General features: G+C 43.5%; 1 protein-coding gene across 2 annotated transcripts; it reads right to left on the bottom strand.

Moving 5' to 3' along the window:
* Positions 1-269: 269 nt before the first annotated feature.
* SAPCD1 (suppressor APC domain containing 1) lies at positions 270-22,613 on the bottom strand. 2 transcript variants are annotated; one of them, XM_087708499.1, is made up of 6 exons: positions 21,855-22,607; positions 10,872-11,002; positions 6,935-7,072; positions 4,226-4,327; positions 2,884-2,991; positions 270-408 (listed from the first exon to the last, which is right to left on the bottom strand). In XM_087708499.1, exons 1-6 carry the CDS (start codon positions 22,252-22,254, stop codon positions 286-288), a joined length of 1,002 nt encoding a protein of 333 aa, XP_087564625.1. In that variant the 5' UTR covers positions 22,255-22,607; the 3' UTR covers positions 270-285. The 2 variants fall into 2 exon arrangements, with proteins under 2 accessions (XP_087564625.1, XP_087564626.1); XM_087708500.1 differs by lacking the exon at positions 4,226-4,327 and having other exon boundaries at positions 21,855-22,613.
* Positions 22,614-24,045: the final 1,432 nt, after the last annotated feature.

Below are 24,045 nucleotides of genomic sequence, written 5' to 3'. Positions count from 1 at the left end.
TGCCCTCTGGTCCATCTCCTGATCCATTCCCTTCCACCGGTTATTTTTTCAATGAACCTCAAAAGAGCCTCGTGTTCACCTTTTCCATTCTAACAATCACCAACCATCTCGAGATGTTTCTCCAACAAACCTAGCCCTAGAGGACAGACAGGAACGCTGTTGGCCTCTTTCCTAACAAAAGACTTGACGTGGGCCGTCGTTTGGAGTCCCCAAAGAAAGTGATGTCCCAAGCACGGCCAACTGTGAAGCAGAAGAGTTTATGGTCACCCATCCTTGAGCTTCTGGTCAGATGAAGGTGAACTCCTTGTGGCTGGGAAGTTTATAACCCCAGCTCTCCTTCAGCTGCTTGTAAAGGGATGCCTTTTCTTCTTCCAATTGTGCAATGCGATGGCATTTTTGGGACACCTCCTGTTAACCAAGTAGACATCAATGATTATGACATAAGTAGCATCATTTCTTCCATCCATCTGACATCCTCGGAGCCTTCCTGCTCTTGGAAGGAGCTTGTGGTTGCTTACTTCCCAATTCAAGAGGTTCCCTCGGCCTCCTTTGGGGCCATGTTACTGAGCAACCAAAGAAGGACAAGCATTGGTCCTTCCAGAATTGATGTACTCCAACTCCCATCAATCTTACACGGCTGGTGTGAGGAGGATGGGAATGGCAGTTCAGTAGCTTCTGGAGGGCCACAAACTGTCCACTCTCTACTATGTTTTCATACCAGGATGCATGAGAGGGGAAAGAGAATGGAGCGCAACCTTTGTTGCATGTTGGTGGCGCAGTGGTTAGAATGCAGCTCTGCAGGCAACTTCTGCTGACTGCCGGCTTACTGCAATTTGGCAGATTGATTCTCACCAGGCTCAAGCCTTCCATCCTTCTGAGGTCAGCAAAATGAGGACCCAGATTGTTGGGGGCAAAAGGCTGACTCTGTAAACCGCTTAGGGAGGTAAATGTAAAACAGTACATAAGTGCTATTTCTATTTCTCTTTTCAACTACATCAGGAGGCCCCATTGAGGCTCATGCAACCATTTGTGTTTTTATATAAAGATTATATTTTTTTAAAAAAATATCTTGCCAGAGGACCTCATAAAACAATTTCACGTCATAGATGCAAGCTGAATTCTTAAATACTGCAAACAATCAGAATCTTTTGGTTTATTATTGGCTATAGGTAGTCCTTGACTTACAGCCACTAATTTTACAGCAAATTAATTGTTACCCATGAACTACCCATGTTCAAGCGCGCGCGCGCGCACACACACAAACACACACACACACACAAACACACCACACCCCTATCATGGATTCCAATACAAAATGCAGGATAGCCAGATGAGTGGTTCAAACTTAAGATGACCAATTTATATTCCAAAGGCAAATCATATTACAGGAGAAGAATAGATTGTCTGAACTGAACCTATAAATGATTCCCAAGGAGCAGTTATGACAAAGGGAGATATTAAATTCTACCTGCTATTGACAGATTCCTTAGTATTGCAGTCCATCAAAGATTTCTCAGTGGGTTAAAATTTTATTTCTCCTGACCGTTCCAGATGGTGGAAAAGTACTATTTTCTCTTAGGGAGAAATAAGCAACAACCAAACATTCCAAATAAAATAAAATAAAATAAAAATAAAACAAATTAAATAAAATAATAATAAAATAAATAAATAAATAAAAATAATAAAATAAATAAATAAATAAATAAAATAAATAATAAAATAAATAAATAATTTTTAAAAAAATAATAAAATAAAATAATAAAATAAAATAATAAAATAAAATAATAAAATAAAATAATAAAATAAAATAATAAAATAAAATAATAAAATAAAATAATAAAATAAAATAATAAAATAAAATAATAAAATAATAAAATAAAATAATAAAATAATAAAATAAAATAATAAAATAATAAAATAAAATAAAATAAAAATATAAATAAAATAATAAAATAAAATAATAAAAATAATGATCCATAGCAGTTCTTCTATTGTTAGATTTGTTCACACAGCACACCAAAAAGTCCTTGTTCATTTACCAGAGAAGAATTATTCTTAATTGTCAAACCCTCAAAAGTGAATTACTGGGTCAGGTGAATTCCTTTTAATATTGTACCAATGTACACCCTAAAACCCACAGGTACACTTTCTTTGTGGGACAGTCCTGGATTCCATTTCTAGTAGATCAATCTGGCACCCAAAGGTGCTTCTTCTGAAAGGCAACTGGTCACCCTCATTTTTTTTAACCTTGAAAACACTTCACTTTCTCATCCAAGAAGCTTCTTCACTAAACTGAACTGAAGAAGCTTCTTGGCTAAGAAGGGAAACATTTTCAAAGGGGAAAAAAACAAGGAAGTTCAGTTGCCTTTTGAAAAAAAGCATCTTTGGAACAACCATGATCTGGATGACTGGGAATCTCCATAGACACATTACAAATACAATTTAAATCAAATATCCCCTTTTCCATCTAAAGGAGATCAGCCAGCCTTGGTGTCAGGCTTGGAAGCCATCTTTTGCATTGGGCTTTCAGGCCTGCCACATTTTCTGCTGTGGGGAAATAGGAGGGGGGATTATATGGAGTAGGGGAGATATATAGTCATAACAACATTCTTTTCTCAGAGAGTCAAGGTCATCTTTCCCTGCAGCTGCCGATGGTGTGACTGGGAGGCATCTCCAGTTTTGGACAGTGCCTGATTGGATCATGTGGTGATGGGCAGGGGTTGGAGTTTCATTTGGGTGGGGAAAACCTGGAAACTTTCAGATTCGGGTTTTCCCAGATGTGCCAATATGACATCTCTAATAAAATGGAACTCAAGCCTCGGAGTCTTCTTTCGTTGGGGGGTGAGTGGGTGTTACTTGGAATCCTGACACTTGGTAGTTTACCTTGGTCAACAGATGGTTCTGCTCCTTTAGCACAACAATGGCTTGCTGGTGAAATGGATTTTCTGGAGAGGAACAGGGAACCCCCCAATTTTTGAGTGGCACTTCATTCTGCAAAGAAAAGGGTTGTGGGGGGGGGGGAAAACACAATTTATGTGTGACTCATCGCCACGCTTGTCTCTAATATGAAGAAGTGCTATTTTGCTGGCCAAATTCTGACCACAAATATCTATTCAGGAGAAACCACGACCCTATTCATCCACACATTTGCGAAACGTTCTAAGAACGTGGTACAATTAAAATGTCATTGAGAGCCATCCAGAGTTGGCTGGAAAGATGGACAGCTTGGGACATTGCACGGGTCATAAATGCAAGGACCACTCATAAAGTTACTCATTCAGCGAATTCGTAACTTCAAATGGCCTCCAGAAGTTGTGAGTGCTTCATCACTGAAGTTTTTCAAAAACACTGAGCCGAGGTGGCGCAGTGGTTAGAGTGCAGTACTGCAACCACTTCAGCTGACTGCTATCTGCAGTTCGGCGGTTCAAATCTCACCAGCTCAAGGTTGACTCAGCCTTCCATCCTTCCGAGGTGGGTAAAATGAGGACCCGGATTGTTGGGGGCAATAGGCTGACTCTGTAAACCGCTTAGAGAGGGCTGAAAGCCCTATGAAGCGGTATATAAGTCTACTGCTATTGCTATTGCTAACAACCATTCGGCCTGGATAGTATAAGGTCTCCTGCCTTGAGCAGGGGATTGGACTAGAAGACCTCCAAAGCCCTCCCAAATCTGTTACAGGTAGTCCTCGACTTACGACTGCAATTGAGCCCAAAATTTATGTTGCTAAGTGAGACGTTTGTCAAGTGAGTTTTGCCTCATTTTACTACCTTTCTTGCCCTGGCTGTTAAGTGAAGCGCTGCAGTTCTTAAGTGCGTAATACGATTGTTAAATGACTCTGGCTCCCTTGATTGCCTGCCAGATGGTCCCAAAATGGGACTGCAACAACCGTCATAAATATGAACCAGTTGCCAAGCCTCTGAATGTTGATCACATGACTGTGGAGATGCTGTAATGGTTAAGTGGGGAAAACGGTCATAAGTTCCTTTTTTTTCAACTTTGAACAGCCACTAAACCAGTGTTTCTCAACCATGGCAACTTGAAGATGCCCGGACTTCAACTCCCAGAATTCCACAGCCAGCGAATGCTGGCTGTGGAATTCTGGGAGTTGAAGTCCGGGCATCTTCAAGTTGCCAAGGTTGAGAAACACTACACTAAACAAACAGTTGTAAGTTGAGGACTACCTGTATTCTGTCTTCTCTAATCCCACCCCTTCAGGCCTACTGACCTTTCCAGAAGAAGTGAGTAAATTTTTCAAGCACAGGTTGACTTCCTGGATCTTGGCCAGCAGCAAGCAGCTCTGCTTAGAGTAAGACTCTCGACACTCATTCTGCAGTTGTGCAAAACAGAGCAACAAGTCTCAAAACTGGAAATCCCATGTGCATCCCAAACATTCCAGTTCAAGAAATAAGGAAAAAGAGAATTTTTGCAGTTCAGACGTCAACCGCGACAGGTAGTCCTCAAACTTATGACCATAATTGAGTCCAAAATCTATGTTGTTGAGTGAGACATTTCTTAAGTGAGCATTTCCCCGCTTTACGACCTTTCCTGCCATAGTTGTTAAGTGAACCGCTGCGATTGATAAATTAGTGACATGGTCGTTAAGCGAATCTGGTTTCCCCATTGACTTTGCTTCTCAGAAGGTCGCAAAAGGGGATCACATGACTTTGGGACGGACGTAAGTATGAACCAGTTGCCAAGCCTCTGAATTCCGATCAGATGATCATGGGGATGCTACAAAGGTCATTAAGTGTGAGAAATGGCCATAAGTCACTTGTTTCAGTGATGCTGTAACTTTGAATGGTCCCTAAATGAACTGTTGTAAGTCAAGGACTAGCTATCTACCATGGAAGTCGGAAGACTTAGTTACATATAATTACTTGTGATTTAATTGCATATTCCCTTCCTGTTTTAATTTCGGATTCCACTTTGGCGCAGTTGCTTTCCCCCACAATAAGAAGCGACAATAAGATTAGGTATTCAGTAAAGGACTCTTAGCATAAATAACGCTGATAATACTTTAGTATAATAGTTTGCTTTAGGCAAATCGCATTAATGGTTTTCTACCTTTTAAAAAAATCACTTTATTTTTTATTTGGATTCGTTAGCCACCCAATGCTGTCCAGATGTATTATAACACTTCATTTATTCGTTTATGTATTCATCTAGCTGCGCGATCCTCGGAAGTTGTTTTTTTTTTTACTACCGGTTCGCAGAACAAAGGACAATCATCCCTACCAGTTCTGCCAAACTGCGCTGAACCGGGAGGATTTCACCCCTGCATCCCCCCTCCAACAAAAAATCCTAGGCGCAGTGTTTCTCAACCTTGGCAACTTGAAGATGTCCGGACTTCAACTCCCAGAATTCCCCAGCCAGCATTCGCTGGCTGGGGAATTCTGGGAGTTGAAGTCAGGACATCTTCAAATTGCCAAGGTTGAGAAACACTGCGCCTAGGGCATATTTTGAGGCCCGAAAGACCCCGTAACATGGGTAACTCAACATTGTGAGCACATCTAATATACTCTTTCCTCCTCCTATTTTCCTCACAACAATAACCCTTTGAGTTGGGTTGAGTTGAGCGAGGGGGACTGGCCCAAGGTCACCCAGCTGGCTTTCGTGGCTAAGGTGGAATTTGAACTCACTAACTCTGGGTTTCTGGCCTATTGCCTTAACTACAGGTAGACCTCAATTTGCAACAGTTCATTTAGTATCTGTAGTTTATTATTATTATGGAAGAAACCAAAAAGTTGTGATTTGATGTGAATGCCTTAGGTAAAGGTAAAGCTTCTCCTTGCATATATGTGCTAGTCATTCCCGACTCTAGTGGGCAGTGCTCATCTCTGTTTCAAAGCAGAAGAGCCAGCGCTGTCCGAAGATGTCTCCGTGATCCTGTAGCCGACATGACTAAATGCCAAAGGCGCACGGAACGCTGTTACCTTCCCACCAAAGGTGGTTCCTATTTTTTTACTTGCATTTTTATTTGCTTTTGAACTGCTAGGTTGGCAGAAGCTGGGACAAGTAACGGGAGCTCACTCCGTTACGCAGCGCTAGAGATTCGAACCGTCGAATGCCCACCTTTCTGATCGACAAGCTCAACGTCTTAGCCACTGAGCCACTGCGTCCCTTATTAATGCCTTGTTTTACTACAAGAGAGAGCGTCGGAAGTCAATGTTTCTTTTTCTTTATCTTAATCCTTCCTCACTTTTCTCCCCTGCACCCCCACACACACACTTTCTCCTCATTGTTTTCCCATTTTCTTTTGTATCTTATTTTACCTTGTAACTCAATTAAAATGTTAACGGGAAACAAAACAAAGTGACTTAGGACTGTTTTTTCAAGCTTACGACCATTGCGACATCCCAGTGGTCACGCGATCAAAATTCAGGCGCTCGGCATCTGACTCAGACTGATGACGGCTGCAGGGGGTCACGCGATCCTCTTTTAGCGACCTTCTGACAAGCAAAAGTCAACGGGGAAGCCAGATTCACTTAACAACCAGGTTACTAACTTAACAACTGCAGTGATTCATATAACAACTGTGGCAAGAAAGGTTGTAAAATTAGGCCAGATTCACTTAGCAAATGTCTCGGAGATTTGAGGCTCGGTTGTGGTCGTAAGTCGAGGACTACCTGTACTAGACCGTATGACATATTGCAGTCAATCAGGAGTTCGCTGACTCCACAAGTAAATACAAAGACAAGCTTTTAGGAAGTGCAAAACCTGCAAAGTTTAGGGTATGTTTGTACAAAGCCAATTTCTGTGTGTTTTTGTTATTACTCACAGGGGGGTTGGCAATCATCCACCTTAGAGCTGCATCAGGCCGCACTTGGCCCGGCAACCACGTGTTCTTTATTGGAGCCCTGCTTGCGATGCTCAGCTTGTGCCTGAAGACCCACCACAGTCGTGGCAGACAAAAAGGCTGCCCGTCCTGACTTACCGCCTGGGCTCCCATGTGCTTCTGGCGTTTTTGAGCTTCCAGCAGGTGGCACTGTAACCAGTCGCGTACCTGGTTAACCATTTCCAGGCCTTGCAACAAGGCATCCCGTTCTCGTTCCAGCTGCTGCATCTGCTTCATCTACAGAGAGAAACAGAGACAGAGGCAGGGAGGAAGGAAGATAAGAAAGAAAGAAAGAAAGAAAGAAAGAAAGAAAGAAAGAGAAAGAAAGAAAGAAAGAAAGAAAGAAAGAAAGAAAGAAAGAGGAAGGAAGGAAGGAAAAGGAAGGAAGGAAAAAAGAGAAAGGAAGGAAGGAGAGAGAGAGGAAGGAAGGAAGGAAAGAGAGAGGAAGGGAGGAAGGAGAAAGAGGAAGGGAGGAGGGAAAAAGAGAGAGAAAGGAAGGAAAAGGATAGAAAGAAAGGAAAGAAGGAAGGAAGGGAAAGAAAAAGATAATAAGGAAGGAAAAGAAAGAGAGAAAGAAAGAGTAGGGAGGGAGCGAGAAAGGAAGGAAAAGAAAGAGAAACTAATCAGTGCAGCTTGCTGCTTCTTTGACTCCCAGGAGAATTTTTTTACAATGACCCCTGAGCACTTTTAACTAGACACAAGATCCTCTGAAAAGAGACCTACAGTATTAAGTCATCTCCCCCAAGATCCATAATTTAGGAGCAGATGGATTTGAATTCAGAAGAGTTAATGCTCAGCCCACAGTTCCAAGGACTGAAAGCACCAAGGGGGCGGTGTACTTAATCTGAGACACAAAAGGGGCTGATAGCCACAACAACAGAGTTGGAAGGAACCTTGGAGGTCTTCTAATCCAACCCCCAGCTCAAGCAGGAGACCACTCTGGACAAATGCTGTCCAATCTCTTCTTGAAAACCTCCAGGGTTGAAGCACCCACAACTTCTGGAGGCAAGCCATTCCACTGATTAATTGTCCTCCCTGACAGGAAATTTCTCTTTAATTCTAGAATGGATCTTTCTTGGATAAGCTCCCATCTGATGTGGAGACTCTAGAAAGAGTGCAGAGAAGAGCAACAAAGATGATTAGGGGACTGGAGACTAAAACATATGAGGAACGGCTGCAGGAACTAGGTATGTCTAGTTTAATGAAAAGAAGGACTAGGGGAGACATGATAGCAGTCTTCCAATATCTCAGGGGTTGCCTCAAAGAAGAGGGAGTCAAACCATTCTCCAAGGCACCTGAGGGTAGAACAAGAAGCAATGGATGGAAACTAATCAAGGAGAGAAGCAACTTAGAACTGAGGAGAAATTTCCTGACAGTTAAAAAAATTAATCAGTGGAAAAACTTGCCTCCAGAGGTTTTGAATACTCCAACACTGGAAATCTTTAAGAAGATGTTGGATAGCCATTTGTCTGAAATGGTATAGGGTTTCCTGCCTAAGCAGGGGGTTGGACTAGAAGACCTCCAAGGTCCCTTCCAACTCTTCTATTGTATTATAGTTACAGAAGACGCTCGACCTCATAACCTCATTCTGTCTACCCATGACAACAACAAAAAAAACCCCAATGTTTCTCCTCTTCATACCCAGAAGCAGATTCGAAGGGTTTTGGCTCTTTGGAAGAAGCTCAGTTGGTTGAACAGCTAATTTGAACCTCCGGTATTTTATTTTATTTTTACTTTTAAAGTAAAATTCTACAGCGTGGTAAAACTGCACATGGAATTCTATCAAAATCAGCTTTGAGAGTAGCTTGCAATGGCATCAACATCCACAATAAACACTGGAGAACCATAATTACCAAACTAAACAATTGTTGGCAATGTTAGCAGTACTGAAGAAACTAATAATTAAGTCTACATGAGCATGAACACACAGAGACAAATGCACACACAAACACAAATCTATACCAAGAGGAACCAGCTCAGCCTCTCTCCAGAAGATCGAGAAAATACAACTCTCGAGGAAGCTTCCAAGACAGAGCTTGGTGCCTGCTAGGCATGAGCACAATATCAATGAAGACACTTCCAGCACTTAAGGACTTCTATGGAGAAAAAGCAATGTCCTCCTCATTTCACCTGCTGCGTACCTGTCGTTCCAGAACTCCACAGCAAATAAATATTGTTTAAGGCACATGCCGGATGGACGAATGCATGAATCCCTAAGCTTACCCAGAGAAAGAAGCGCAAGGCGTGGAGATTGCTGAGGGCCGTTCCCAGCGGGATGATGAGGATGGTGTAGCCTCCTTGAACTGCCATGCTGGCCCCGGGGTGGCAGGCAGGAGAAACGCAGAGAACCCTTACTTTGGACTTCAAACTGGAAGATCCCGACTGTGCCAGCTGCCAGCCAAAGCAACTGGCTGACCTATGGAGTGGTGAGCTTGAAGGTCTTTCAGTTGGCTGGCTGGTCAGCTGTCATAGACATTCTGGTAGACCTTCCGCTGAGCTGGAATGTTGGGCTAAATCATTTCTGAGGTCCCTCCCAATTCTAGGATTCTGTAAACCACTTCTTTGGTCTGCTTAGATTTCCAGCTGCAACCATCACACTACTCAGGGGTGTAAAACCCACATGGACAACTCCTCCTCCTCCTGTTTCTCCTGCAACCCACCCATCAGCTCCTTCGGACCACTCCACCATCACCCTTCTCCTTCTTAAATCCTGCTAGCCCTCCTTCTTTCAACAGATAACTTCCGTGCCCACTTTTAAACCACCACCCCTTCCTAGCCTCCCCTTGACTTTCTCCCCCTCTAACCCCCCTTTTTCCTTCCATCTGTCTATCCCTTTCCTTCTTTAGCGGCCCCAAAACCAACCCCTGCTGCCTCTTCATCTGTAGCCACACTTTCACGCCCTACTCCTGGTGGCTTTCTCTCTAGCTTTTGCCCCCTCTGCTCTGCTTTTCCCACTGGCTTCTCCATCTGCGCTCTTCTTCTCCATTGATTTGTGCTGCCTGTTCTTTTTTTCCTCCTTTTCCCCAACTCATAACCCTCTGCTTTATTCTGTGTTCCTTTCCCACCCCGTGACCCTTCCCCTGCCCCGGTAGAGGGTGTATATACTCAATGTCTGGAAAATTCGGGTTTTGGCCCCACTCCGCTGAACTCAGCAGTTCTCAAAGCAGGCCAGCTTAGACTTCAAGCTTCACTTGCCCCGGATAATAGGACCTCTAAGCCCAGCCTTTTCAGCTGCCCACGTGAGCTCGGAAATGGAAGAGGTGAGCAGCAGGGTGAGGATTAACTTCTTTGAATGTCTAAAAACTTTGCCACCAGACTTCTGATACTGAATCAGCAGGCGCTGATGGAGTGGATTTATTCAGAGCATTTTATCCCGTATATATTTTTTTTCAAACCCAAGTGGGACAGGGACAATGGCTCGCGAGAACGGGATGGAGAAAGGTTTGGGGAAAGGTGGCAATGCAAGAGGACTGCACTTCAGATCAGCCCAAATTACACAATTTCTATTTCCCTGTCCTTGTGGCTTGTTGAAGTATTAACTTAGAAACCTTTAAGAGAGCAGAGCATACAGGTGTATCTGAGTATGCGTGATTTTGTTGTGCCATGCATAAAAGTAATTTGTATTTCTTAAGGGGAGAGAGGGGAGGAAAGGAGGGGAAGAAGGGAAGGGAACGAAAAGGAAAATGAGGGGAAGAAGAGAAGGGAAGGGAAAGGAAGAGGAAAAAAAACTCCAAATAAAATAAAATAGAGGAGAGGAGAGAAAGAAGGGAATGGAAGGAAAAGGAGAGGAGAGGAGAAGAAGGGATGGAAAAGGAAAAAGAAAAGGCGATGAGAGGAAAAGGGGAAGGAAAAGGAGAGGAGAAGAAGAAAGGAGGGGAAGGAAGAGGAGAGGAAGAAGGAAGGGGAGGAAAAGGAGAAAAGAGGAGAGGAAGAAAGGAAGGGAAGGAAGAGGAGAGGAAAAAGGGAAGGAAAAGGAAAAGGAGAGGAAACTAAACTTTTAGTTAGCCCCATGGAATCATTCTCTGGATCCTCCTACCATTTCATATTCCACGGCACCAGAAATGGTGTGTCTACGTGATTCCTTTGGGATCATCCTGCACCGTCCACTTTGGGACAAGAAGCTGTTTGTGCTCCTGGATCGAGTGACTCCTTTCCCATCAGATTCTCCTAGAGAGAGAGAGAGAGAGAGAGAGAGATAAAGAGAGAGAGAGAGAGAGAGAGAAAAGGTTACTGGAGGCCTTTTTTATTTAGATTTCCCCTCTTCCCTTCAACTATGAATCATTTGGTTATATTTTTGCCAGATGATTTTACAAAAACATAGGCGCTGGTACAGGTTGGAAGGCATTAAAAACACAAATTCTGAGATGCAACAGACTTCTTCTAAATGAAATTTCTTAATCTGTTGTTTTGTTCTTGTTGACAGGATCCAGTGCCTGAGACATTTAATTCAATAAAACTAGCACGGACTGTTCTCTTCCTGAAAGCTGCAACTTCCAATAGGTTTCTGGAGATTCTAAGTGGCACATTGAGGTGGTGGATTTGGACCAAGCCAGCCTTCTTCACTCCTATCATCTTTCTTGTCAGGAAACCAAAATCTTGAGTGGACCTCATGCATCCCCTTTTTTTTTGTCCTGCCCAAACACCCTCAAATGGGATTTTGCTAAACACAATTATCTTTCTTTTCCTCAGTAGCCAGTTGAGGAAACCTGGTGAGATATATAGAATAGAATAGAATAGAATAACAGAATTGAAAGGGACCTTGGAGGTCTTCTAGTCGAACCCCCTGCTTAGGCAGGAAACACTATTTCAGACAAATGATTGCCCAATTTCTTCTTTAAAACTTCCAATATAGCAATAGCAATAGCAGTTAGACTTATATACCGCTTCATAGGGCTTTCAGCCCTCTCTAAGCAGTTTACAGAATCAGCATATTGCCCCCAACAACAATCCGGGTCCTCATTTTACCCACCTCAGAAGGATGGAAGGCTGAGTTAACCTTGAGCAGGTGAGATTTGAACAGCCGAACTGCAGAACTGCAGTCAGCTGAAGTAGCCTGCAGTGCTGCATGTAACCATTGTGCCACCTCGGCTCTTCTGTGTTGGAGCATTCACAATTTCTGGAGGCAAGTTGTTCTGTAAGGAAATTTCTCCTCAGTTCTAAGTTGTTTCTTTCCTGGATTAGTTTCCATCCATTGCTTCTTGTCCTGCCCTCAGGTGCTTTGGAAAACAGATTGACCCCTTCTTCTTTGTGGCAACCCCTGAGGTATTGGAACACTGCTATCATGTCTCCCCTAGTCCTTCTTTTCATTAAACTAAACATACTCAGTTCCTGCAACCTCCTATATATTGAGTATGTATAGAGATTCTCAGTCATCCATATAATGGTTGTCCCAAAGGTGTTTTTCCCCCCAAAAGGCAACTGGACTTTCTTTTTTGGGGGGGGGGTTGCCTTTGAAAATGTTTTTCTTCTCATCCAAGGAGCTTCTTCAGAATCACATACCACTACATGTTCTCATACCAAAATAAATATTTCACAAAATTCATTTCAAAAGCCAATGTGAAATAGAATGAGAATGGGCATGAAAAAAAATAGAAGGGAATCCTCACTTCTCCCAACAACCCTGACATTAAAGATACAATTACAGAGCTGGTAAAAAGGGTGCTGAGGTCCTTTTTGATATCTAATTAGCCCTTTAATTAAAGCTGCTAGTTACAAGGGCTAATAATTGATTAACTGAGCTAGAGGTGCCTTGGTCCTGATGAGATTCATTGCTGATCTCCTACAGACAGAATTAATGAGTAAAAAGCTGTTCATCACATACATGAAGATTCTTCATTGCTTCGTGATCTCCTGTTTATTATCTTATTTAAGATCGATAGATTGACTACGTGTCATCAAGTCAGTGCCACTTCCTAGCAACTACATCACTTTTCTCCATGATGATCTGTCCCTCAACTGGTCCTTCAAATCTTCCAATGATCTCCCTACTGCTAGTTGATAATGGTCATCCTTTTCTCTCTCTTTCCACCTTTTCCATCATTAAAGGAAATGAAGCTATTCTCCAAAGCATCTGAAGGCAGGACAAGAAGCAATGGGTGGAAACTAATCAAGGGGAGAAGCAATTTAGAACTAAGGAGAAATTTCCTGACAACTAGAACAATTAATCAGTGGAACAGCTTGCCTCCAGAAGTTGTGAATGCCCCAACACTGGAAGTTTTTAAGAAGATGCTGGATAACCATTTGTCTGAAGTGGTGTACGGTTTCCTGTCTAAGCAGGAGATTGGACTAGAAGACTTCCAAGGTCCCTTCCAACTCTGCTCTTTTATTCTACTTCTCTAGAGAGCCGGGCCTTCACATAATGTATCCAAAGTGGGATAATTTAAGCTTGGTTGTTTATAATTTGTAATTTGAGCTTGGTCACTGTAGAACTGAATCAGCAGCTCCTTGGGCAGTTTGAGCTTCCTGAGTTGGTGCACAAAGATACGTTAGTTACGTATGGTGCAAGGGCCCACAAAATGAAGGGGCACAGGTGCGTGAAACGGGGAAGGCCACCCAGGTCACCCCTCAATACACAAGGCCTCCTGGGCATGGGATTGGGGGGGGGATGCCAGCCATCAGCCACGGATCGTGCGGCAGCTGCTCGACGAAGCAACTCTGGGTCAGCTCGACAGATGGAAGGACGCCTGAGGCTCGTTGCCAAATGCTTGAAGCCGCAGCCACCGTCTCCTCACTGCACAGACCGCAGCTGAGGGATCAGCTGTCGGCCGGAAGGCCTACCGAAGCCCTTCCATCGTTGCCAACGGGATATTCTCTGCGAGGCTGACAGGCCTCTTAAATCCCTTGCCCAATCGGAAGCGCGCTCTGCTTTGCTGCTTCCCGCTCTTGACTTAATTCATCCTGGCAGGCATTTGGGCAAATCTTCTTGGGTCAAAGTCGTGCGAAGAATCAGGCTCCCTTCCTCCGCGAATTCAATTAAGGGGAACTGACAGTTGGAAAAATAAACGCAAATCAGGCTTCTGGCTAGCCAGGCCGAGGCAATGAGACCGCTAGGAGGAAACTACAGGTAGCCCTTGACTTATAACATTTCATTTAGTGAGCGTTTGAAGTTGCAACGGCACCGAAAAAAGTGACTTATGACCATTTTTCACACTTACGACCATTGCATCCCCAAGGTTACGTAATCAAAATTCAGATTCTTGGCAACTGGTTCATATTTATGACGGTTGCAGTGTCCTGAGATCACGTGATCCCATTTTGCGACCACTTGTGACGAGCAAACTCAATGCGGAAGATGGATTCACTTAACAGCCATGTTACTAGCTTAACAACTGCAATGATTCACTTAACAACCGTGGCTAGAAAGATCGTAAAATGGGTCAAAACTCACGTAACAAATGTCTCACTGAGCAACATAAATTTTGGGCTCAATTAAGTCAAGGACTACCTATACTAACTTTGTCCATTTCTCTGTCCAGTTTAATAATATATTTTTTTCCTGAACCCCAGAAAGGTTGGGGTGGCAATTCACAATCCACCAATATAATCCAAAAATATCATGGTAAACTTTTCTTATGAGCCCCAATCTAAGATGCCTTCCAGATGCATCAAAAGAAGCAATGGATGGAAACTAATTAAGGAGAGAAGCAACCTAGAACTAAGAAGAAATTGACTGGCAGTTACAACAATTAATCAGTGGGACCACTTGCCTCCAGAAGTTGTGAATGCCCCAACACTGGAAGTTTTAAACAAGGGATTAGACAATCATTTGTCTGAAATGGTATAGGGTTTCCTGCCTGAGCAGGGGGTTGGACTAGAAGACCTCCAAGGTCTCTTCCAACTCTGTTATTCTGTTAAATACAAGCTCCATTACTCCCAACCAAATAATTGGCATAGATCAAATTCCCTCTTGGATGTTTGAAAGCCCTACCCAGGGATCACATTCCCAAAAGTGAGTGAGGCAAGGACAAATCCAGCATTAGATTTTATTTAAATTAAAATTCCAATCAGTTCAAAAGAGGATGACACCCTAGGCTCCCAGTGATTTACCTCCTCTCAACTTAAAAATGATAAATCAGCAAAAATAGTTGATTTAACTGTGTGCATTTCCATTATCCAAGTATTGTCCATAACACAAGGAAAAACAGATTTAGATACAGCTCCTAAACCAGAAATGAGAAGTCCAAAAGAATGGAATTGGAGCCCAGCTTCAAAACAATAATATTTATCAGACAGATAAATTGGACTTCCAGAAACAGTGTAGGTCAATCCCATATATCATGAGCTACTTTCAACCGTTCCCCATCTGTTGCTTATGTCGTCTCCATCCTGCTTAGCTAAAGACTCGCTGGGATGGTAGAAATTATGCTTTAACCAATTGGAGGAAGTAATGTGTTGGGTTGTTTTGCTTGCAAAAACTCAGGCACACATAGTTCCGATCGGAATCTCATTGACGGTTTTATGCTGTCTGTTTTCTGTGCTCTTTTTATTTATTTATTTTTCTTTATGTTTCCTCTGTAGCTACATTGCTTGCAAATCATTTTGCAAAGACAATGAAGGGGTGATATACAAACACAACTAATAAAGAGAAAAGAAAGGCTGGAAGGCAGGAAGGAAGAAAGATTATGGAGTTGATCTTTCTTTCACAAATCCAAATCCTGGATAAGGAAGGTAGTAATTGGGAAGGAAGGAAGGAAGGAAGGAAGGAAGGAAGGAAGGAAGGAAGGAAGGAAGGAAGGAAGGAAGGAAGATTACAGTGTTGATCTTTCTTTAACAAATCCAATTCCTGGATAAGGAAAGAAGTAATTGAGAAGTTAGGAAGGAAGGAAGGAAGGAAGGAAGGAAGGAAGGAAGGAAGGAAGGAAGGAAGGAAGATTATGGTATTGATTTTTCTTTCACAAATCAAAATCCTGGATAAGGAAGGTAGTAATTGGGAAGGAAGGAAGGAGGGAAGGAAGGAAGATTACAGTGTAAATCTTTCTTTAACAAATCCATTCCTGGAAAAGGAAAGAAGTCATTGAGAAGGAAGGAAGGAAGGAAGAAAGGAAAGAAGGAAGGAAGGGAGGAAGATAGATAGATTATGGTGTTGATCTTTCTTTAACAAATCTATTCTTGGATAAGGAAAGGAGTAATTGAGAAGGAAGGAAGGAAGGAAGGAAGGAAGGAAAGAAGGAAGGAAAGAAAGATGACAGTATTGATCTTTCTTTCACAAATCCAGTCCAGCATAAGGAAGTGGCAAAGGGGGTGTCCAATGGAGAAAGTGCAGAATAAAGGAAGCCCATCTGCTGACCAGAAGGAATGGAGAATTGGGAGAGAAAGGAGAGCCCCCCCCCCCTTGTTGTTAATTCTGCAGTTTTCTAATCCCACTCCCACCCTGCCGGCCTCCGGTCTCTGCATGGCCCATTAAGGAAAGCTCCTTATCCTTGGGCGGCTGGGAGTTGGATCAGAGCATCTGGTAAGAGGATTGATTATCTCTACAGTCTAGGGAGCCCGGTTTAGGTGCACTCAATCCCTGGCCGTATGTTGTCGGCTTGTTGGGGTCATGTTGATGCCGGGTGGAGGAGAAAAGGCTTTGGTAGTATGAGAAGGAAAGTTAGACCATCACATCCCTAGCTAGTATTTGTCTTAGTAAAAGGAGAGTATTTGTAGCTCAGAGTTGGAATGAGGGGTCCTCGGTGTTCTCTGGGCTTCCTTGTTTTCTTACAGTCCTTTCATTACCAAACTAGGTAACAGCATCAAGGCTAGTAAGGAGTGGGATTTCCTCTCAGTTTATATTCTAATGGGTTACCCTATCAATGTTGGTGAAGGTAGTTTTACAAGTTCTTTGTTTGGACTGTTTATTTGTTTGGCAGTTCATTGATTGGGGTATTGTTTACTTTTTGATTGTTGGCCTGATCAGTGGTGGGATTCAATATTTTTTACTACTGGTTCTCTGGGCGTGGCATGGATTGGTGGGCGTGGCTTGGTAGGTGTGGCAGGGGAAGGATACTGTAAAATCCCCATTCCCTCCGATCAGCTGGGACTCAGGAGGCAGAGAATAGATGGGGCGGGGCCAGTCAGAGGTGGTATTTCCCGGTTCTCCAAACTACTCAAAATTTCCGCTACTGGTTCTCCAGAACTGGTCAGAACCTTCTGAATACCACCTCTGGGCCTGATGTTAATCTTGGAGTTAATTTATGCTCATCTGTGTGGTGATTGCTGGTGGTGTTTTTGTTCCCTTTTTGGCTGGTTGATTTATTCTTTGTACTATTTGTCTTTTCCTCCTTATCTCTCCATCTGAAAAGTCTTCCCTTCTCTTATCCTATCACAGGCCTTTCCCCCGTTTTCCACCTCGCCCAAAGGGCCTTCTTTCTGACATGTCCCCATGACAATGACTTTATCTGGTTCATAGCCTGCTATGCAGCCGTGGGATTCAGCTGGTTCGACCGAACCGGTAGCTCCGACAATCAGCTGGGGAGCGAACCAGTTTGCTCCAACGATCAGGTGTGCCCGCCCGCCCCTGCACTTTACTTACCTATATCCTCTCAACTGATTCGTGTGACAGAGAGGATTGCCGCGCCTCAGCTGTGTTACTCCCCAGAAGTAATGTGGAAGGTATGTTTTGTTAAAATTGTGCACGCATGCGGAGTGAAGCACGCAATCACCGAACCGGTGATCCCGCCACTGCTGCTATGGATGCAAGCCAAAGTCATCCTGAGCTGCACTCACAATGGCGCAGTTCCCCCCCCCCCTCTGTTCTTAACCTGGAGACAACCTGAAGGCATGTGAAATCTGCTAGTTCAGGAGTGTCAAATACAATCCCATCGTGGGCCACGTCACGGTTTTGCTTGTCCTTGGGGAGATGGGGTGGGCGTGGCTTAGTCAACACAGTTGACTGGGTGGGCGTGGCCAGGCCCAGGATGGCAGGGGCTGGTCCCTTGCCATCTCCAGGGCAACTCCGCGGCCTATCACGCACTGGATCCAGCCCGTGGGCCACGTGATTGACATGTCTGTGCTAGTTTTATTCCTTTTAATTTGGAGGAAAGTCAAGGAAAATAACTTGAAACAGACCACAGAGGGAGGGGAGCGACAGTAACAGTTTTGTGCCTGTGTTATGCACTGCTGGCCAACTCCAAGATATCGTTTTCCATGAAGATTTAAATATAAAAATGTCCTCAACATTCGTTCACTGACCATTCAAAGTTGCAGTGGCAGTGTCTTATGGCCAATTTTGGCACTTACGACCATTACAGCCTCCCCATGATCACAGGATCAAAACTGGGGCACTTGGCAACTGATGAATACTTATGACTGCTTGATTCACTTAACAGCTGCAGGGATTCACTTAACAAGCATAGCAAAAAAATAGTTGTAAAATGGGGCAAAGCTCACTTTAAAACTGCATTGCTTAGCAAAGGATATTTGTGGCTCAATTGTGGTTGTAAGTCAAGGACTACCTGTAATGATGATCACACTTTCTGACTTTTAAATCTTCTGATTTATTTAAAGAGTACTTTTATGGTTTAAAGAAAGATTAAAATCAAAGAACTCATTGTACACTGATTGGCCTTATTGCGTGAATGAAACTGGCTCATTTTAAATGGTTACTTACTATGGTTTGGGTGCCAAGACAGGTGGTCCTTGACTTATGACCACAACGGAGCTCAAAATTTCTGTCACTAAGTGAGACATTTGTTAAATGAGTTTTGCCCCATTTTATGACCTTTCTTGCTATAGTTGTTAACTGAATCCCTGCAATTGCTAAATTAGTAATACAGTTGTTAAGTGAACCTGGCTTTCTCCATTGACTTTGCTTGTCAGAAGGTTGCAAAAGGGGATCACATGGTCCTTGGACACAGCAATGGTCATAAGTATGAACCAATTGCTATGCGGGGATGCTGCAATGGTTGTAAGTGTGAAAAAAGTCATTACGTGAATTTTGCTCCATTTTTTACAACCTTTCTTGCTTCCGTTGTTAAATGAATTCCTGCAGTTGTTAAGTTAGTAAGGTGGTTGTTAAGTGAATCTGGCTTCCCCATTGACTTTGCTTGTCGGAAAGTCTCAGACGGTGATCACATAATCCCGGGACTGTCATAAATATGAACCAACTGCCAAGCATCACATGACCACAGGGAAAACTGGAATGGACATAAGTGTGAAACACGGTCATAAGTCACTTTTTCCAGGAGCATTGTTACTTGGAACAGTCACTAAACATGCTGTTGTAAATTGAGGACTATCTGAATTGCATTTGCCCATTTTCAAAGGACCCCAGTAGAATATTACTAGCTGGATACCCGTGCTCCGCTAAGAAACTATGTGATCAGGCTTGATAAATTGACACTTAAAGCTTGAAAATTAATAAGTAGTTACAATCAGGCTTGATAAATTGACACTTAAAGCTTGAAAATTAATGTAGAATGTGAAACTAAGGCAAATGGCAGTTGGAACAGTGTTCTTTTCAGATGGGGAGGGGGAGTAGAATGTCTAAATTCCCAGCTCGCAGGTTGAATGAGTCACACGCTGCCATGCCATGCCCATATAAGGCAACTGGCAGTAGGAACAGAGGTCCTTTCAGGTGGGGAGGGGGAGTAGAATGTCTAACTCCTTAGCATTGATGCGTGTTAATATATAATACTATAAGAAATACTGTATAAGAAATACTGATGATCTGATGGTTATTTCGAAAAATCCTTTCTTAGCAAGCACCTAGAATTCAAGAGGAACATGGATGCCAAATTTCATGTTTTTAGGCTTTATGGTTCTGGAGATTTCATGATGAATGAATGGTATTTGGCTTATATATATATATATAGATTTCCCTTGCTGTAAAAAAAAGTCACCTGCTGGATTTTCTGCAATCCAAATTTTCGCAAAAGTGCTTTTTCAAAACACAACTGTTTTTCTTTAAAGAAATTTTGCTTCTTATCCAAGAAGCTTCTTCGGATCAAGGAAAAAACCAAGAAAACCCAGTTGCCTTTTGAAAAAGCACCTTTGGGGCAACCATGACCTGGATGACTGAGAATCTCCATAGTCATGCAGTCCAAATTGCTCTGTATTCTTTTCTCCTTTTTTTGCCTGATCCGATGGCACTCCACAAAATAAACTCTTCCAGCTCAAGGCTTTTTTGTTTTAATTAGCCATTTTTTTCTGGCCTACTTTCCTGTTATTTAAAGGCATGGCACTCATCCATTCTGCCAGTCCCTAATCTCAGATGTCAGCTTCCCAATTTTCAACTGCAGGCCTATTGATCCAGCAAATTGGAAAGAAACAGAAGGCAATCTAAATTAATTTCCCGCAGAGAAAACGGGAACACTTTCCCTCTTAAACTCTTCCAGCGGAAATCCTTCTGCGCAATCTGGGTTAGAGCATTTTCCCAGGCTGGATGGCAAAAGCCCAGCACAATTTTCGAAACGAGGTTTGAACAAAGATCCAAAGATGAAACAGAAGAATCCATAAAACAAGCATTTTAGGAAGAGTCCCCCATAAGTTGGGGGGGGGGAAGGATTTTTCTTATGTGTCTCTTCTTATCTCACTTATTTCCAGATTTAATCTAGAATTCTAAAATTGCAGGATGAATTTAAAAATTAAATACCGGTAATCCTTGACTTATGACCATATGACATTTCTGTTGCTAAGCAAGATCATTTTTAAGTGAGTTTTGCCCCGTTTTACAACCTTTCTTGCCACAGTCGTTGAGGGAATCACTACCGTTGTTAAATTAACCTGGTTGTTAAGTGAATCTGGCTTCTCCATTGTCAGAAGGTGGCAAAAGGTGATTACGTGACCCCGGAACACTGTAACCGTCATAAATATCAGTCAGTTGACAAGCATCCTAATTTTGATCATGTAGCCATGGGGAGGCACCAATGGTCCTAAGTGTAAAAAATGATCCAAAGTCACTTTTTTCACTGCCTTTGTAACTTCAAACGGTCATTAAAGGAAAGGTTGTAAGTCAAGAACTATCTGTAGTCCAGTCCTCCTTTGATCCTTTGCCACTCCATCTCTGGATGTTGGTGGCCACCTCGAGATTTATCATTTCTCTTGCTTGTCCCAAAGATGCTTTTTCTGGAAGCAACTGAACTTTCTTCGTTTATTCTTTTGAAGACTTTCCCTTCTCATCCAAGAAGTTTCTTCAGCTCTGATTGGATGGAGGGGATTGGAAGGATTTATACTCCTTGCAGACAGCTGGTCATTTGCATCCTTTTAGAGAGTCATTGAGACCACTTGGAGGTTTATTTGTGTCCTCAGGGTCACCTGAGTGGTGCAAATGGTTCCTGTAGTATGCAATTTTTTTTTCTCTGGAAATCCATTCCTACTCACACTATTTTAAAGGGTGTTCATTCCAATTTGTATAGCTAAAGGACACAGATAAAGTGCTTTAGGTAAAAGTAAAGGTTCCCCTCGCACATATGTGCTAGTCGTTCCTGACTCTAGGGGGTAGTGCTCATCTCCGTTTCAAAGCCGAAGAGCCAGCACTGTCCAAAGAAGTCTCCGTGGTCATGTGGCCAGCATGACTAAATACCAAAAGGCGTGCAAAACGCTGTTACCTTCCCACCAAAGGTGGTCCCTATTTTTCTACTCACATTTTTACATGCTTTCCAACTGCTAGGTTGGCAGAAGCTGGGACAAGTAACGGGAGATCACTCCGTTACGCACCACTAGGGATTCGAACTGCTGAACTGCCGACCTTTCTGATCAGCAAGCTTCCAGGTGCTTCAAGGACCCTCTAAAAGACTGCAAATGACCAGCTCTCTGCTAGGAATATTAATCCTCCCATTCCCTTCCATCCTATCAGAGCTGAAGAAGCTTCTTGGATGAGAAGCGAAACGTCTTCAAAAGGAAAAAAAAACAGAAAGTCCAGTTGCCTCTTGAAAAAAAATGCACCTTTGGGACCACCAATCTCTAAAGAATTTCTCTTGCTTGATTTTGCTTCTCTTGCAAAAAACGAAGGCCCCCTCAACCACCCCGATTCCCAAACCCCATCATTCCAATCCTGCCCTCCTCCTCTTCTTCCTTCTCCTCCTCCCCCCGCCCCACTTACGTGTCCGACTCGTCTTCTTCACCTGGGCAGCTCCGCGTCCTCCCTCCGCCTCCGCCTCCGCGGCTCCTTCCCCTTCGGCTTGGAGGAGGGCGATTCTCAACCCGGCCACTAGGCGGGGGAAACTTAAAAAGCCCCCGCACGGCTCCGCCACCCGCTGAAGGGCTTGCAAGACCCCGGCTGGGATCTCCTGGTGGTCTCCTGACGGGGCCACCCCAGAGCCGCCCCGACCCCAGCGGCTCTCGATTTCCGAGATGTGGACGGTCCCTTGGCGTTGATCGTCCAAGATTTCGAAGAGGATCCGGAGGCTCTGGAGGAAGGGGCGAGGCAGGCGGGGGCCACTGGGAGGAGGGTCTTCTGCGATGGGGGGAAGAGAAGGGGTCGCCAGCCCCCCAGAAGTCATCGGAATGGCCGGGGTGGTGGTGTCTCCCGAAAGGCGGGGACGGGGGCTTAGATTTGGAGCGAGGGGTTAAGCAGCCCGCTGGCAGGGGCGAAAGAAAGTTGGAAGTTCTGGGAATGAAGCTGTGGAAAGCTCTTTTTTTTGGGGGGGGGGGTGCAATAATTCTGCCCGGCCAAAGAATCAGAGTTAACGGAGCTCCGTGGGAAGGACGCCGGCGAGCGGGTTGGTCAGGGCAGAAGAAGCGGGCAACCAAAGCTCCCCTCCTTCGCTTCTCCCTCTCTTTTTCCCTGTCCGGCCCCGGCAGCCAGAAGTGGAAGATCTCTGGTTTGACCCAGTCGAAAGATCTGATGGGATTGAGTCATGTGATCCTCTCGGATAATCACCCTGGATGCCAGACGATTAGCAGCTCTGCTAATGAGGTGGATTCCTGTCTCTCTGGAGTGACCGGGGAGGGAAGGGGTGGGGGAGAGTTTTCTCCTTTTTAAAAAAAAAAAGTTTGTTTTAAAAATGTTATTTCTTCTACATACATCCCCAAATATACAATCTCGTAGCTATTATTAATAACGTTTGTTATCTTTTAACATTTATAGCAATTTTTCTCTCCCTACGTTTAAAATTATAATCGAGATTGCTTTTCTGCCATCTAGGTCGCCCGTCTTATTTTACAACGACCGTACTTCTTCTTCCTTCCCTCCCTTCTTCTCTCCTTCTCTCTTTCTTCTTTCCTTTTCCTTCCATACTTCCCCTTCCTCTCCACCACTCCTTCCCTTTCCTACCCTCTCTCCTACTCTTACTTCCCCTCCAGTTCTTCCTCTCCTTTTCCCTTTCTTCTTTCCCTCTCCCTTTCTCCTCTCCTCTCCCTATTTCATTCCCTCTTTCCGTTGTTGGGTTTACCTATTTCCTTCGCCTTCTGTTGTTGGAAGTTGTTAACCGAATTGTAGCCTCTTTCTTCTTTTCCTCTTCTCTCTTTTCTCTGATTTACAGAATACAGAATAATGGAGGTGGAAGGGGCCTTGGAGGTCTTCTAGTCCAACCCCTGCTCAAGCAGAAGAGCCTATATCATTTTAGACCAGGGGTCTCCAACCTTGGCAACTTTAAGCCTGGAGGACTTCAACTCCCAGAATTCCCCAGCCAGCATCGCTTTGCTGGGGAATTCTGGTAGTTGAAGTTGGCTAGGTTTAAAGTTGCCAAGGTTGGAGATCCTCGTTTTAGACAACTGGCTGTCCAGTCTCTTCTTTTTTTATTGAATTTTTTTTTAAAAAGGCTTTTACAAATATTTACCTCCCCTCCCCCACCCTCCCCTCCCAAGCCCACCCCCCCATCCTCCCCCCCCCCCACTTCCCAGAACAAATACAGGGTATAAATCTTTAACAAAGATGTTCTAAAATAAACTTAAAGAAAGTTAGTATCATCTTTCATTTGAGCTTTAACTCCTCTTTTGTTAGGCTAATTCTAAACAGATTATATCATTCCTCGCTTTTTCAGTCAAAAACTATCTGGAATTTCTTAGTCCCATATTTATCTTGAATATAATCAATCCATCTTCTGCACTCCAGTTTATATTTCTCATCTGAATGGTCCTTAAGATATGCTGATATTTTAGCCATCTCTGCTAAGTTTGTTGCTTTTAATGTCCATTCTTGAATAGTAGGCAAATCTTCCTTCTTCCAGTATTGCACCACCAACAGTCTCGCTGCCGTTATTAAGTACAAAATCAAGTTAGTCTCTATAACAGTACAATCAGTGGTTATACCTAACAGGAATAACTGAGGGGTAAACTTTATCCTTTTTTTA

Source organism: Thamnophis sirtalis, unplaced genomic scaffold, assembly GCF_051295495.1.
Source record: "Thamnophis sirtalis isolate CommonGarterSnake01/CBP01778 unplaced genomic scaffold, rThaSir2_p1.2 scaffold_3, whole genome shotgun sequence".
Classification (NCBI taxonomy): Eukaryota; Metazoa; Chordata; class Lepidosauria; order Squamata; family Natricidae; genus Thamnophis; species Thamnophis sirtalis.
Note: the sequence above shows the minus strand (reverse complement) of the source record. Positions and strands in the feature narration are given on the sequence as shown.

Bases quoted from the DNA above. Each gene is read 5' to 3' on its own strand.
- SAPCD1 (XM_087708499.1), bottom strand. From the start codon at position 22,254: ATGACTTCTGGGGGGCTGGCGACCCCTTCTCTTCCCCCCATCGCAGAA. The intron at 4,328-6,934 runs GTAAGTCAGGAC...GCACAACTGCAG, and splicing joins AGCACATGGGAGCCCAGGCG to AATGAGTGTCGAGAGTCTTA. The intron at 409-2,883 runs GTAAACTACCAA...CTTGGTTAACAG, and splicing joins AGAACCATCTGTTGACCAAG to GAGGTGTCCCAAAAATGCCA.